The sequence below is a fragment of the Molothrus ater genome, chromosome 14 (genome assembly GCF_012460135.2).
Source record: "Molothrus ater isolate BHLD 08-10-18 breed brown headed cowbird chromosome 14, BPBGC_Mater_1.1, whole genome shotgun sequence".
Classification (NCBI taxonomy): Eukaryota; Metazoa; Chordata; class Aves; order Passeriformes; family Icteridae; genus Molothrus; species Molothrus ater.
This window is the reverse complement of record NC_050491.2, coordinates 9,925,556-9,940,447: the sequence shown is the minus strand read 5'-3', so window position 1 is coordinate 9,940,447 and position 14,892 is coordinate 9,925,556. Positions and strand designations below refer to the sequence as shown.

The window sequence follows — 14,892 nt, the reverse complement described above, 5'->3', positions numbered from 1 at the left end:
GAAAGAAAAGTTCTGTGATGAGCTCAATTACAAAGCTTTTTTATAGCAGACCTGGAAAGACATCAGAGAGCTATTTCCCAGCACCTGCTCTCTCAAAGCCTGAGCAATCCATTGACAACAAAAAAACCCAACAAGGACAAAAGACCCCAGATCGATTAAACTATGTAAACCCAGAACTCTGGTGATAAATCTGCAAAATCTGCAGGAGGACACTGGCACACTTCTATTAGGCAGAAAGCAGGGTTTTTTTGAGATATATGATATTACCAGGGAAATACTGTGGTGTCTACAGGGATAAAGTCAAAATCTAGTCCCTGAGGTAGCCACTAGCAAAGATGGGCCACATTCTCCCCTTTCCTACAAGTGCTGTCACCAGGTCACAGAACTACCAGAGAGAATGCACAGTAATGGCCAAAGAAGGCATTTCAGTGCTAAAACGTCAATGGAACCTGCCACTCTTCTGGGATGTATTTCTTAGAATAACAAAGTTCAGTGTATTGCAGGTTAGTTGAAGTCCTCCAAATACTGCAGCAAAAAGTAGCATGTAAAGCCTAGAGACATCAGAGATTTCAATAATTAGGTTTTATCCATGAAATTCTTCTAGGATAAAAAGAATTCACTTGTGGCTTGTTTCTAACTGGTAACCCAGCACAATTGTAGCTGTTGGTGCTGAAACAAGGAAGAAACAAATGAACTAATTCTAATGTGTTTTTTTTTTTTTCTGGCTGACAGTTAAGAATGCAGTAATGTCTAGTGTTTAGGGGAAAAACAACAGAAATGCTTTTATTACCTTGTTTTAAAGTATATATTGTAGAGGTAGCTGAGAAGTTTGTGGCTGTGATCACATTCTCCCTGTTTGAAGTATCAAGTTCCACTCGTGTCAGTTTTTCAACATCGCTGTGGAAGCTGCTGACTTCCCCTGTTGGGAAGGTTGCATTGGTCAGGTGGCCATCAGAGTCATACCTGCAAAATGATGTTAAAGAGCCATCAAAATACACCCCTGCTGTTGTGCAGATACTCCTAAAAGCAGAAAAAATAGTGAAAGAAGTAGGAAGTATTGTCAATGCTGTGCAGTAAGTAAAAAGGTAAGAATTGGTCCATTTAGTCACTCAAAATGCACTCAGTACCTAGTCTGAATTCCTGCTTGGAGGCTTTTTCAGTGGTTCTGGATCAGATACAGTTATCTGGATCAGATAACTGTCAATACTATGAGATGCTACCTACATCACTCAGCCCCTGCCAGAGGTTTCTGTGCTGCTCATGGCTGGGCTTCCCCCAGTGGGCTGCGCTGCAGGAATGAGGCCACTGGAGGTCACTCGATGGTCAGGCATCCAACTCACCCTAAAACAGCATTTCCATACCCATAAAATTAAATAAAACCAGTTCTTACCTTCTGCAACACTTAAAAGCTGCCTTTTGTCACAGATGTGTGAAGCACATAATATGAGTGGTGAATGCAAAAAGGGGACCTAAAGTGTAACAACAGTGATAAAATTAGATTGAAATCTGCAGGAAATAAGTTGCCTACATGGATTTTGCTCTTGTGTTTTGTTTCCCTTGGGTCTACTTAAATCAGCAGGAGCTTCTCACCTAGAATCTAGAGCACTACATTTCAGTTCACCTAAACTTCATCAGGGCTAAAGAAATTCTTGCAGCTCAAGGTACTTGATTGTGAATCAGGCCATGTTACCAAAAAGTCAATAATTAATTCCAGAGCTCTGGAGCAGCATTTCTAACAGGTCATTTCAGTTCTATCAACATATTTCTTCTTTCTGATGGTTTACACGGAAACCAGCACAAAGCATTGCTTGGTGCTTCATATTGCTTCATAATAATGCCTCACATCTTAAAAATCTTATTGATGCTGACATGTTTTTATTCACCTAGGACAACTCACTGATATTGCAGAGTATTTGCATGAGCAAAACCAACTCATCTTCATAAAATAGAAACTTATTGTGCAGGTATGAAAGCATAATTAAGTTTTCATGTTTTATTAGTTGTCTCCTCTCACAGACCAAACCAGTACATCAGCTGGCAGAGCTGCACTGTTGCCAATGAAGCTCTTCCCATTCACATCAGCAGATGATCTGGCTTTGTTCTTCCCTTTCAGGTATTGGCATAATTTCTCTAGGATCTTTATTTGCCCCTAATTAGTCAGACAAAATCTATATGTCACAAGAAGTATTGGTGAAAAAATAACAGGATTTTTTGTCTTCCCTCCAATACAAAAAAAGAAAAATAGAGCTGCTATTCTTTTCCAAACAAACACTAGAGAATGAACACCAGAGAATGAACTAGTGACCATCTTGTAGTTTTTTAACAAATAAGTTAAAACTAATCAAATGTTAAATTAAAAATAATCTCTCTCCTTTTCACCTCTCACTGCCCTTATATATATTGTGTGACTTATTTACATTCTCCCCTTATGCTGGTTCTGTGCAAGTTGACTGGGTGCCACAGGCAGTGACTAAAACTGACTCAGATCACTACTTTTCATCATTAGAAAACTCCATGAACATTAGGCAGTTATATTTCATTTACTGCTTGATCAAACAGGTGTGACAGCTTGGTAGGCTATTTGGATTTGCTACTGTACCACAGAAAATCCCCCCTAACTGCATTTTTAAGGTGCAAATACAGCTGGTTTATTGTAACGTACTTGTGCTCAAGACACGGGATCCATCTTCACTAAGGATCCAGTTTGGCTGCTGATAGTGCAGCTGCTGAAATGCAAAACTCCCTGTCTAGCTGAAAATGGGATAAACTGCTCCTGGCTGGCTGGCCAGAAAGGTGCTGATTTGTAATGAGACCCAGCACATGCCAGAGGCCTCTCACTCCTGTAGATGGTCCCACTGACTTCAGGAGGACACGCAGAAGAGTGTCTCAGTATTGATTCCACACCATGACCATCTAAAGGGTTTTTTTTCCTTCCAGATTGCTCCAAGAAACTCAGCCCTCTGAGGACAGGTTCTGTCACCTTCCACATGATGAATAGCAGCACACTGGGACTCAGCTCCTGCAATGTCCTACCCATACTAATAGGGGTGGAATCATGACATATTTCTTAATGTTAATTTGGGGCTCAGTTATGCCACTGTTAATCATGTCAGTGACCATTTAATCATGCAAATAATTGCATTGATTTCAGTACTCACATGAGGAAGTGCTCACTAGTATTTGAAATGCACACATGGGGATATTGCTTCACAATCCATTTGCATTTCTATGTGTAGCACAGTTAAGAGTTATATCATTTCAAAGGGAAAGCAGTCTAATTAATTTTTTCAGAGAGAGTTGTTTCTTGCAGGTGTTTTCTTGTCCTTGATTTAATAGAGGACTACTGCTTCTCCTCCCCTTTTACAGCTTTAATGACACAATATTAAAAGAAATCTAGATGACTTAAAATTGTGCATTAGCTGTAATTGTATGCAAGAGCTCTTTCAGCACTTCAATTCCATCAGATTAGAGTAGATGGATGACAAGTACTTTTGTAGGTGGTTTTCTACCTCTTAATAATTTCCCTCTGCGAGTGAATCTGACATAAAGGCAGATGTTCTGAACAGGTCATTATCTTTGCTCATATTCCCAACTATGTGTGATATGTGTTGTTAAACTAACTCCTCCCTATTTCAGCTTGACAATGCCACAGGGTTGAACTTTTGGATGGGAATGCAAATCTAGCTTAAGCACCAAAGATGATTTCAAACAATTTCAAAGTTGCTCTTAGTTCCAATGCTACATTCTCATAGTGCTCACAAGCAATTCATATAAACCCTTCAAAAATTCTAATTTTCAAACTGAAATTGGCTGTCAGTACAGAATGTGACCTCCCTGGAAAACAGTATCTGGGTAAAAGATAACTAAGGCCATCATAGTCCATGACCTATTCATGGTAGCAGGTGAGCAGCATCTCCTGAAAGCACAGCTATTCAGCACAGAGGTAATTACAGTCCACTGTCTCTCTGACTAGAGCAGATCAAGTGACATTCTGCATTTCAGCCATTGAGGAATTTGTAATGTATTATGAAAATTACATAATACATTGGATTGAATATAAATACTAATGACATGATTTTATTTAACTGACATTATTTAATTTTGTTGCTGTTTTTGCAATGCTAAAGCTGTAATTCTGTTAATTTTCCCTGACTGATGTAGGCTGGCAGGAGTGTGCGGCCATGCAAAGCCTGGACAACTTGAAGCATTGGTGAGGACAGTGTTACCCAGCCTGTAGTTAAAGCTGGGAAAGTATGTAAAACTGTTTAATTTAGCAAAATTTCTTTGTGTTAATCATATACATCATATAAATCCTCCCAAGGCACAGGTACTTCTTAATGAATAAATCTATCCTACACACTGCAGGAGGCAGTTGCAAGCAGGTAAAGTCCTTTAAAAGATCTTTCAGCACTTGAGCCCTACTTTGAAAAGAGGACCAAGCAACAGTATAGCAAGAGCAATAGTGTGAAATGGTTTATGCTCAGTGTCAGTGGGACAGAGTAAGAATGCCAGGACTGAAAGGCACATGACTAAAAATAATCTGCTCTCCTAAGCTCTAACAATCAAGGCCCTGCTACAAGACCTGCTGTTCAGCATTTTAATAGACATGGAGTTAACTGTAAAGGCTCTTTGAAAGTGTCATTGGTCCGTGGTCTGGACTGACATCATCATCAAGTGAGGATATAAATGGCCAACTCTCAGCACTGAAATTATTAAAAAGAAGCATACATACATTTACAGTCAGTTCTGTTTATAAAAGGTGACTCTGATCAGTGTTTAAACAGCACCAGGTATCAGTGAGTTTGTGTTGTTGCAAGAGAGTAGAAATTTCAATCAACAGATGTTTGATAATGATAACTGAACCAGGAAGATCCTGTATGCTTTTGTTTCCCAGCTACTGTAAAAAAGGCCCTCGCGAATGGCTTATACTTATGCCCACCCTATTAATTTAGTCTTTGGCAGAATAATAGAGAACAGGATGAAGAAACATCCTGTTGAATAAAAACCCCCACACACTAGGCAGCATTTTCACTGCTTTTATCCTACTTTCATTTGAAGAAATTATGATTCTAAAAACCTGTAATGACAGGGACTCAACTACCTCTCTAGGTGACTCAGGCAGTAACTCACTTCTTATCAATGTTTTTTGTTCCAATATCTCACCTAGATGGGTTTCATTTTAGTTTTTGTCCATAAACTCCTATGCTCTACAGAAAATAGGTACTATTATCCTCCTTAAGGACTCTGAACTAGGGACAGGATTTCCATCCAGCATTTGTTCCATCCTCAAACAGGGATTAGGACAATTAATTACAAATAATGAGAAATCCTGATACAAGGCACCTCTTTGTAAATCAAAAATGAGCTTTTTCTTGGGTTGTTCTTTTTCTGGGACCAGACTGGGATGTCCTGACTCCATCTTTAATTATCTTGTCTTACTTTTTAGAAGTTCTGTCAATGGTCTTGTTTATGAAGCCTTCCCTACTCCCCTCATAAACAGCCTTTTGCTATTATATATCCTTTTGCTATTATTAAATATCTTCCTCCCCTGCTGGTAGAGACAAGCTCACTCTTGTCTTTGGATATTCTTTCCACTGATATTCTCAATTTCCTTTGCAACACCCCGTTCCCTGATGAGTATGCTAATTTTCCCCTTTTTGCCTTCTTCAGGAATTTTGCAAATTCCTGATTCATATCACAACTTGCCTGTACCACTTAAGCTACAAAAAAAAAAAAAAAAATCTAATCTTTTCATTTAGAGAAACAGATTCATAACAAGAAAGTGCAAATAAAGTGTAATTTCAGGCAATTTCTGCTGCACTTAACAGGCACTGTGCACAGAGATTTTACATATGACAGGTTTAGGCACCTAAGAAACAGCAGTGCTTCATTTTAAAAGCTTGTGCAACAGCACTGCTTGTCCTGTCTCACACTCTGTTAGTAGCAGGGTGTCTTTTTAAATGGCTAGAACTGTCTAAGAAAGTTTTAGTGCTCATATATAAGTTTCAGTCCTCATAAAACAGGACTCCTTGCACCAGGCATTTAATGTCGTGGACTCACTCATAGACAGTTGTCCATCCGTTCTCATCACTCTTGGTTGCTAAAAGCCCCGTGTTTCCAGGATATGTCATCAGGGCCAGGTTGTATCCTTGGGCATAGACCCTTTTCAGAACCCCATTGCTGCTGATGGTGAGCCAGTAGACCTGGCCCCCTGGCACCACCACCCAGAGGGGCAGCCCGCTGGTGTCCCTGCGGATGTGCACCGAGTTCCCGTTGCTGCTGGTGATGGTGGCCACGTCCCCGTCACCGCTGTAGGAGAAGTTGTAGATGTAGTCCCTGGTGATGAGGTTGAGCGTGTGCAGGTGGGTGCCGTTGATGGTGAACTGGTAGAGCTCCTGGTCGGCGGGCGAGGCGATCTCGTACAGGCCGGAGTCGCTGAGGTGAGCCCTGTTGCGGCTCACGGCGCGGATGCGCACGTTGCCCAGGTCCGCCACGTACAGCGTGTCGTCGGGAGACACCGCTAGGGAGGAAGGTGCTTTCAGCCTTGCATCTTTGGCATATCCGCCATCACCTGGAGGAGAAATGGGAATTTTAGCGATCTCTAATGCCCTTGTTAAGCTGATCTTCTTAAGCCTGACACGCTGCTTCTCTGCAGTATCATTTACAGGTCAATAAAACAATATCCTCTTCCAACTAATTAAATCCCTATTATCTAAGGTTGGTGCAATTCTAAATTAGTCTCAGTGAAGACAAACAGGAATATAAATTATCTAATTCACAGCATTTTTGCTGAGTCCCAAATCCTGCTGTTCAGGAAAGCTTTAATGCAGAATTGTGAAAGAAAAGACTGTGATACCTGAAGTTTCATTCCCTACTTACTGTCTGTTGGCATGTTGTTAAAGTAGAATTGTGTTGTAAACAAAAAGAAAATAAAACCCAGTAATTCAGCTAAAATGACACTGAAAGAAAGATTAGTTTATACTTATTAAAGACTCAACACTGCAGGAAAACAAAATCAGAACAGTAGCCAAAAAGTGCCTTGAGAAACAATCCCTTTCAATATCTCTTGACAATTTACTTGATTTGTGTCATTTAAAGTTTCAAAAGGATTTTTACATTATCATGGTCTGTATGTGTCTATCAAAATGAGTTTACATGAGTAGGATTTCCTGTAAATAGCAAGAAAGCATATTAAAACCTCACTCTTAGGGAAAACCACATTACTGTGTGTATTTCTCTACTTCTCCTGACTGAGTCAAGAAATTGCTGGAGTGTTTGAGCACACCCTATGCTTCCTTGGAAATGGAAAAATCAGTGGATCTTTCTGCCAAGCTGACCCTGCCTTTCACCAAACCAGGCTGGCACAATCATTATATTTGCCACAGTTTTTTTCCTTTTTCAGCACTGAGACTAGTTTTCCTCAATAGGAATATGGTCCAGGATTCTGTTCCTCACTGATCTCCTGCAGCCACTGCTAAAGCTGGCAGCACTCGGCAATGCACAGGAGCCTTTGATTATCATCACAATGCTGGGTCAGTAACCCACCTTCTGTGGAAGACCATTTGCATTTTTTCCTCTCTGTTCTTGACATACTTAATGTTTTTGTGTCAGTAATTAACCTTTTACTTGAAATGAGAGGCTTAAGAATTATGATGACATTATTATGGAGCTGAACATGGCGGTTCTTAGAGATGACAAGATGGCAACATAGTGCACACCTCTGTGTGGGAATGCTGCCCTTTGTCCCATTATGTTTTTATGAAACAAAAGAGCCAAACTTTGTTTTGGTGCACGCAGGGGAGAGTGGCTGTGTTGCTGAGAATGTCCAGCAGTGCACTGCAGGTCTGGAACTAACTCCAGTTTAAAACACACAAAGAAAGAGGAATTCTGCACAGTATATGTTTGCACCATTTTTCTGGTGGTGCAGTATGACATGAGTGATGAGAAGGCATAAGCTGGTGTTTTGCACTTTATATGAAACCTCTTGCTGAGCAGGGCTGCCTGTTCCAGTAGCATTTAGGTACAATTTGGTACCACCTTCAACAGGGGCAAATGCAGCTTTGACAAATGACACAGCAAGGCAGATCTGGAAGTAATTCTGAACAGTGTGTAATCACTGTATCAAAAGAGAAAAAGCCTGCACCATCCTGAAGTTCCTCCAGTGGCATTGGAAGACTTGCATCTCGGAAGTGAATGGATTAAATTCCTGAAGATCTGCTGATAAGGTTTTGGGCTTTCCAAGGAAACCCAGTCACTGCTTGTCTCTCCCTCCCTTGTTACTTTGCTGATCTGAAGCTTTATCAGAGAATCCCAACAGATGACAGACAGAAGTAAAAAGCAACTCCTTACCTGAAAAACAATCACAATTGGGATCAATCTTGCAGTCACAATCTGACGGGGCTCCAGCAATGACAGAGATTTCCCCATTGGTGGTGACCTGCTGGATGCGGTTGATTTTCCTCTCGTCGGTCTCGGCGATGTAGAGGACGCCGCTGTGGGACACGGCGATGGCGCGGGCGGACTCCAGGGTGGAGTGGATGGCCACCTTGCTGACCAGGAAATGGTCGATGCCGGGCACCTGGCAGTGGATGGGGCGCCCCGCGATGATCCGCACGCGCCGGCTCTCGGAGATCTGCAGGACTATGTTGTTGTCCAGGACATACAGGGAGTTGTCCAGAGGGTTCACTGTCAGGTCTGTTGGCCACTCTAACCGCACCTGGAACAAACAAAAAAGGGTAAGCAGGGAAAAAAGGGAAGGAGAATGATTAGGGCAGTACAGCAGTTTTATTTAACCGTCTCTGATCACATCATCAAGATGCCTGGCGGATTCTCTCAGCACTGATTCTCTAGTACCTTTAATTAGGTTTGGAACAAATTTCAACAAGTATACTCTTTTCTGAGGTCCCACTCCAGTGTGGAACAAAATATGATTTGAAAAGTAATTTAGCACCCTCTGAGAGGTATTTGCACAAGTCCATTAAAGCAGGAACTTTATTACACCTATGCAGTCATGCAAATAAAAACACACACTTCATGTCATGCAACATCAGCCAGAAAATTTTTTAGGTCTGAATGTTATTGTTTCAAGGTTGCAGTCAATGCTGGCAGAGTGGAGAACAGTGAGAGGTTGTCAATGTCGTGACACTTTAATTGCCTGTTAGCACAAAAGGAAAATGACATACCAGAAGAGTAGGACTCATTTCCACTGTTATTTACTAAGCAAGAAATGTTTATAAGACTTATATGCTACAAGTAATATTAGCTTAATTCTTTGTAGCAAAATAATACACCAATATATCTTACTTTGTATGATAATGCAGCCAAGCTTAATTATTTATAATGATTTTGCTTTTTGAATTCATTATTTCAGTCATGGAATAAGTAAATTTGTCATACTTAAGGGTAGCTTTTTGCCTTTCTCCATGCAGGTGAGAGTGCTGACCAAAGAAGTTTCAAACCAAGCTGGAGGAAATGGCTGAAGAACGACCTCACTCAAAAGGTATCACTCTGATACCTTTTGCATTGTGATCTGGAGGAATTAAACATGCTTCAAATTAAAAGTGGGGCTCCCTGTCAACCTGAAAGGCAACCAGTACACAGGCTGCTGATTGCAGCATGTGCTGTCCAGACCTTCAAACTCCTTCTGCTGAGAAAGGCATTGCAGGACTGCTGAACTAGGAAACAACAACAGAGCAGGCTGGTCCCTGTCCCCAGCTCATGCCAGTGGAAGATTTGGATTCCAGGTTGTCTCTGGAAAGGTCAGAAAACAACTGAGCCCCTGGGATTGCAAGAGATCATATTTAGGTCTGTCTCAGGATGCTTTACTTGTTATCCTTCATGAAGAGATGGCTGCTTTTATCTGAGTGGAAATTTTCTGGTCTAAATATTTCAATCATCAGAAGACAATAATTACCAGCCTAAAATGTGACTATTTTATATGCTTTATATGTCACAGAAGCTTTTACTATTTCACTTATTCTCACTTTGATGCTGGTTTTGCTCATTTTTCCACTGTGCTAATTAAAAGCATTATGAGTGCAGAGACTGCTGATGCTACCACAATGCTCAATGCCATATGCTAGAGTGTGTGGCCATCAGCAGCCACCTGCCTGCCTGGGGTCAGCTCGGCACCAGGCTGGAGGCCAAGTCTCTCCCTTCCTCAAGCAGCAGTATTTCCTGAATCATCTCATTTCCAGAAGTGCATTGCTGGTTTGGTAAGTGATGTTTTAATAATGTGAGGAGGGCACTGTGGCTGCTGTGTCTCATCCTGTGTGGTACCACACCATTACAAAGGTTCACAGAGCAATCCCACTCCTCCTTGTGCCCAGGCCTTTTGGCCAGGCAGCATCATAACTGGCATTAAGATTAATGCTCTTGGGCTCAAGATTTCTTCTGAACCATGTGGTGGAGTCCCTCCAAATGATGCTAAATGTGGTGAAGCAGTTGGAAACAGATTCCTCCCATAGCAGTGCTAATTTCTGTGCAAGTGAGACTGCCTGGGTTCCACCCACTGCTCTGAGGCTGGTTTGCACACCACTGTTAGCTCTTGCTTCAGCTGAGAGCTCACTGGGACAGCAAATAAAACTCTTCACTTAACAGAAAAATCTCTACATGGTTTTCTCCAAGAAGCTTGGAAAAAAACATATTTGCAATGCACCTTTTAATGCAGAATGATTGCTTTTCCTTCCAAAGTAGATGGATTAGTTTTAATGGCAAATAGACACCTTCAACTTTAGGGCCTCCACAGATGGCATTGCTGTAAAAATAATCTTTGATTATCTGCAACTAGATTATTTACAATTAAAAATCTGGGACAAAACAATCTATTTTACCATAATGACCTTGCCTAGCACCTGCCATGTTTTGATAGCTGGTTTTCTTTTTTGGACCAGCTACACTGCCTTTGCCCAGCAAATAATGTGAATTTCTCCTGCTGTGAAGGTATGTCTGGCGTCCTGCAGATAAAGAGGGACTGGTGTGGGCCTAGAAAACTTTTTCTCTGGTTTATTTGAGGTGGATTTGGTTTACTGAAATAGAAGAAACTCTTATGCAGTTGCACATTTCACTTGAAGCAATGTGCCTAAAGCTTAACAGCTGTTAACTGCGAGCATATTTGCTTTCATACTGCTCACATCTGAAAAACTAGCTGCAGTGAGGTAAAAATAAATAAAATTTTAGTTGGATACATCCAAACAATTTTTGTTACTACACCAGAACTGCTGCCCAGCTCTCTGCTCTGCAAAGCTAACTGAAGGTTATTCCTACAGCTTCCCTTCTGCAGTTTAAAGCAGTCATGGATGTATCCCTGCTTAAATTTCATCTGAAATACTGAAGGTAGCATACACCTGTCTGGAGACTGCAGCATAAAAACCAGCTGCTGCACACTGCAAGCTTGTGCTGGTCAAATTGGAGGGAGAAAAAAGGTGAAATAGCTCAATTAAAACCAAACATACACAATAACACAAATCACTGAGCATTCCTAATCTGAACAAGAATTTCAGAGATTTAGAAGAAATCCGCACTGTTCTTGTCAGGATTAGCCTTCATGACATCTTAAAGTGGTGTAAGATGGGACTGCTGCTGTCCCACTCCATCCCTTCTCCCTGTGCAGTCCCCAGCAGCAAGGCCAGTTTATGTCTTCCTACAGAGAGCAGGTTCAGGACAGTTTGCTGGTAAAAAACTAATCACCTAAATCAGCTTAATCTGAAGTGTAACTGCACCCTCAGGTTCACTGTTACCTTGAAAAGTCACTGGTTGTTTACTCCTCGTTAAAGCAAGCTGCCCTCTGGCAGCTTCTGTGACCAAACCATCAGTTGTGCTTCATTCAAAGGTAATAAACATATTACAGAGAAGCACCTCGATTTTCATCTGATACCTCTGTGCCTGCTACAAAGTTTTTCCAGACAAAACCTCAGTTAGAGTTAGAACATTAAATCAGTTAATATACCTTTAAATTTGAAGCAGTATTTCCCAATTCTGTGTAAAAAAAGACTTTTCCATATATGTATATGTTTTTTGTAACTCAAAATTGGGCCAATTCCATTTTTTCTTATATTCAGTGGGGCTTTTTTTTTTTTTTTTTTAAGTGTTGAGCAGAAATGGCATTGCTGATTATGCCATTATAAACAACCAGCCAGGGCTTGTTTATTCATCACAGACTGAAATTTTCAGGTGACAATACAATTCTGATTTAGTTCACGGGAGACTTGAGTATATGCAATAGAAATCACTGACAAAACAAGTGAACCCTTGAGCAATGAGACTTTTTGCATATAAGTATTAACATGTCAGCTTTTCTGGGAATTCAGCATTTAACTGTTCACATAAAGACTCCAGCTATATCTAATAATCCATCTCTGGTTTGAGAAGGGCAAAATTAACATCCACCAGGTCTGGCTTTCTAATGTATTTTTTCATGTCAAGTGCTCTGGAAAACACAAAGTGCACTAAGGTGGCTTTAGTTTAAATGAATTTTCACTGGGAGATCTTACCATTGGCTGCAACATAGGCTGCAAAGGAATCTCTGCTCCAGCACCTGGAGCATCTCCTCCTCCTTCCTCATTGACCTGGGTGTCTGCAGAGCTGCTCCTCTCACATATTCCCACTCCTCTCTCTTGAGGAGGTTTTCTTCTCCTTCTTAGACACATCATCCCAGAGGTGTTACCAGTGCTGCTAATGCCTTGGCCAGCCTTGGATCCACTGGACAAGGGAGCTTCTCACAGAAGCCATCCCTGGGGCCCCCCTGCTAAAGCAAACCTTGCCACACAAACCCACTCCATCCTCCCACAGCAAAGCTTGACAACTAAATTAAACAGCATGAGGTTTTTGCCCAACGGCACTGCTAGGAGACTCTACACATATACTTAACCATAGGTGTCTGTAGATGTGCACACATCCACGGGTTAGTTTGTGAAGAACACTGCTTCACTTGTGGTTTTGAGCACATGGAGAAAACTTTCTGCACATTTTGCATGATGTTTGATGGCTGAGCCATTTTTGGTACTGTTTTAAACAAATCATATCAAACAATTTATACTGTTCATATCAAAGTAAGACAAGTAAAGAGTGAAAAATTTATCCTTGTCTGCAAATGCCAGTTTCAAGAGCTTAACTGTTTGGTTGTAGGGGTAAATTTCACTGGGATAAGTTTCATTTATCATGGATTAAAAGAAGCTGCATAAATCCCTAGAAAGGCTTCACCATTGCTTTGATTTCTTGCCATGCATTGCTTGTTTATTTTGATTCAATTTCACGTAACAGCATGAAATTCATTCCAAAATTTTTCTGATAGTCCTGACTGATGGATTACTTCCTATCTGTGCTGCTCAGCTTCAAGCACTTCTGTTTATGCTACTTCTGCCTTTCTTCAGCTCTATGATATGCACTTGCAGACCTGCTCATGGCCTCCTCTGTATTTCTCTTTTGCTGCTAACTTCCTTTTTAAATTTACTTTTATTTATCTTAAGAGTCATAGAATATCCTGAGAGGGATGGACCTGCATGTATCAAGTCCAACTCCTGACCTTGCACAGCACAGCCCCAAAAATCACACCACGTGCCTGAGGACATCATCCAAATGCTCCTTGAACTCTGTCAGGCTTGGTGCTATGAGCCCTTCCTGGTTCTGGAGCCTGACCACCCTCTGGGTGAAGAACCTTTTCCTAATATCCAGCCCACATCTCTCCTGACACAGCTTCATGCCATTCCCATGGGTCCTATTTATACTCCAGATGTTGTTTCCAAACCCTTTTACTCACCACAACGTCCTTCTAAATGCATTTTTCTCTCTTCCTGCCTAAACCCTTCTTTCTCCTTCCTCCTGGAGAGAAGTGGCTCCAAAGAAGGGCTCACACAGGCAGGCCATTAGGAGTGAGCTGGTAGTTTACAAGGCTGAAGGAGACTGGTTCTGCCTCCCTGAACTCTTCACAGGTTGTCTCACTACATATATTTCTCTCTATTTTTTTCCCTGTAGACAATCATGGATATTTTTTCATCATTTTCTGTCAGTTTGCTCTCACTCTGGGCTCTTCCTTTTGTTGACACTGACACTTTCAGCTCCCCTCATCAGCTTTGCTCCTTTATTAATGGCACACAGCGACACAATTTGGGTCCTGTGGTTTGACACCGGGGAACCCTTCCCTGTGGTGGGATTACAGCCTCATCCCACGCTGGAGGAGCCTTTGTGTCTCCTGCTTCTGATGCTGCATAGCATAAAATCCAGAATTTTACAGTTCAGCTGTAGCAGTCCCTGCCCTAGACTTCACAAATGTTGCTCTCTGCACCCACTGGTTCCCAGTGAAAAACTCAAATAAATGAGTTTTACAGCCTAATGGCTGCTGTTTTGTACCCTGGGCTGGGAAAGCAGCTGTGGCACATTTACAGATGCAGCTCAGAGGTCTGAGGCCACCAGTTTTCCAGGATCTTGGCTCAGAGAATCTCCCTGCCAACCTGCTTTTGCTGTCAATTATTTCCAGCTGATGAGGGACCTGCTGCAGAAGTATGAAGGAAAAGCACCACTTCAACAGTTTTCACTGCCTGTCTTTGCTTGCCACAAGACTTTCTGTGCTCTCATTTCCCAGCTCTCTTCTTGTTTCATAATTTCTTGTTATTTTTTACTGCTTCACAACTTCCAAGACTGTATCTGGGGTCTAGTAAATCGATAGGAAAAGTTGATTTCTATGGGGACGGTTTTCAAATCATCCTTATTGAACAATAGAGGGAATATTATCCAGTGTCACATAAGCACACTGACTATAAAAATCAATGGGACTTAGATTGCTAAGCCATTTAAGTCTGCTTAAATATGGTACCCATGGTTTACACAGGCTATGAAAGGAACACTTTGTTAAATGCCCAGAAGGAATTTATGAAGTATTTAGAACAGACTGGTACC

At 41.4% G+C, this 14,892-nt stretch overlaps 1 protein-coding gene across 2 annotated transcripts in view; it reads right to left on the bottom strand.

The window, feature by feature from the left end:
* TENM1 (teneurin transmembrane protein 1) overlaps nucleotides 1–14,892 on the bottom strand; it is a 661,862-nt gene that overhangs the window by 22,109 nt on the left and 624,861 nt on the right. For both annotated transcript variants that reach the window (XM_036401914.1, XM_036401915.2), the window contains 3 exons: nucleotides 8,350–8,716; nucleotides 6,061–6,571; nucleotides 791–963 (listed from right to left, as the gene is read on the bottom strand). In XM_036401914.1, coding sequence (XP_036257807.1) covers nucleotides 791–963; nucleotides 6,061–6,571; nucleotides 8,350–8,716 — 1,051 coding nt within the window. The remainder of the gene's footprint in view (nucleotides 1–790; nucleotides 964–6,060; nucleotides 6,572–8,349; nucleotides 8,717–14,892) is intronic.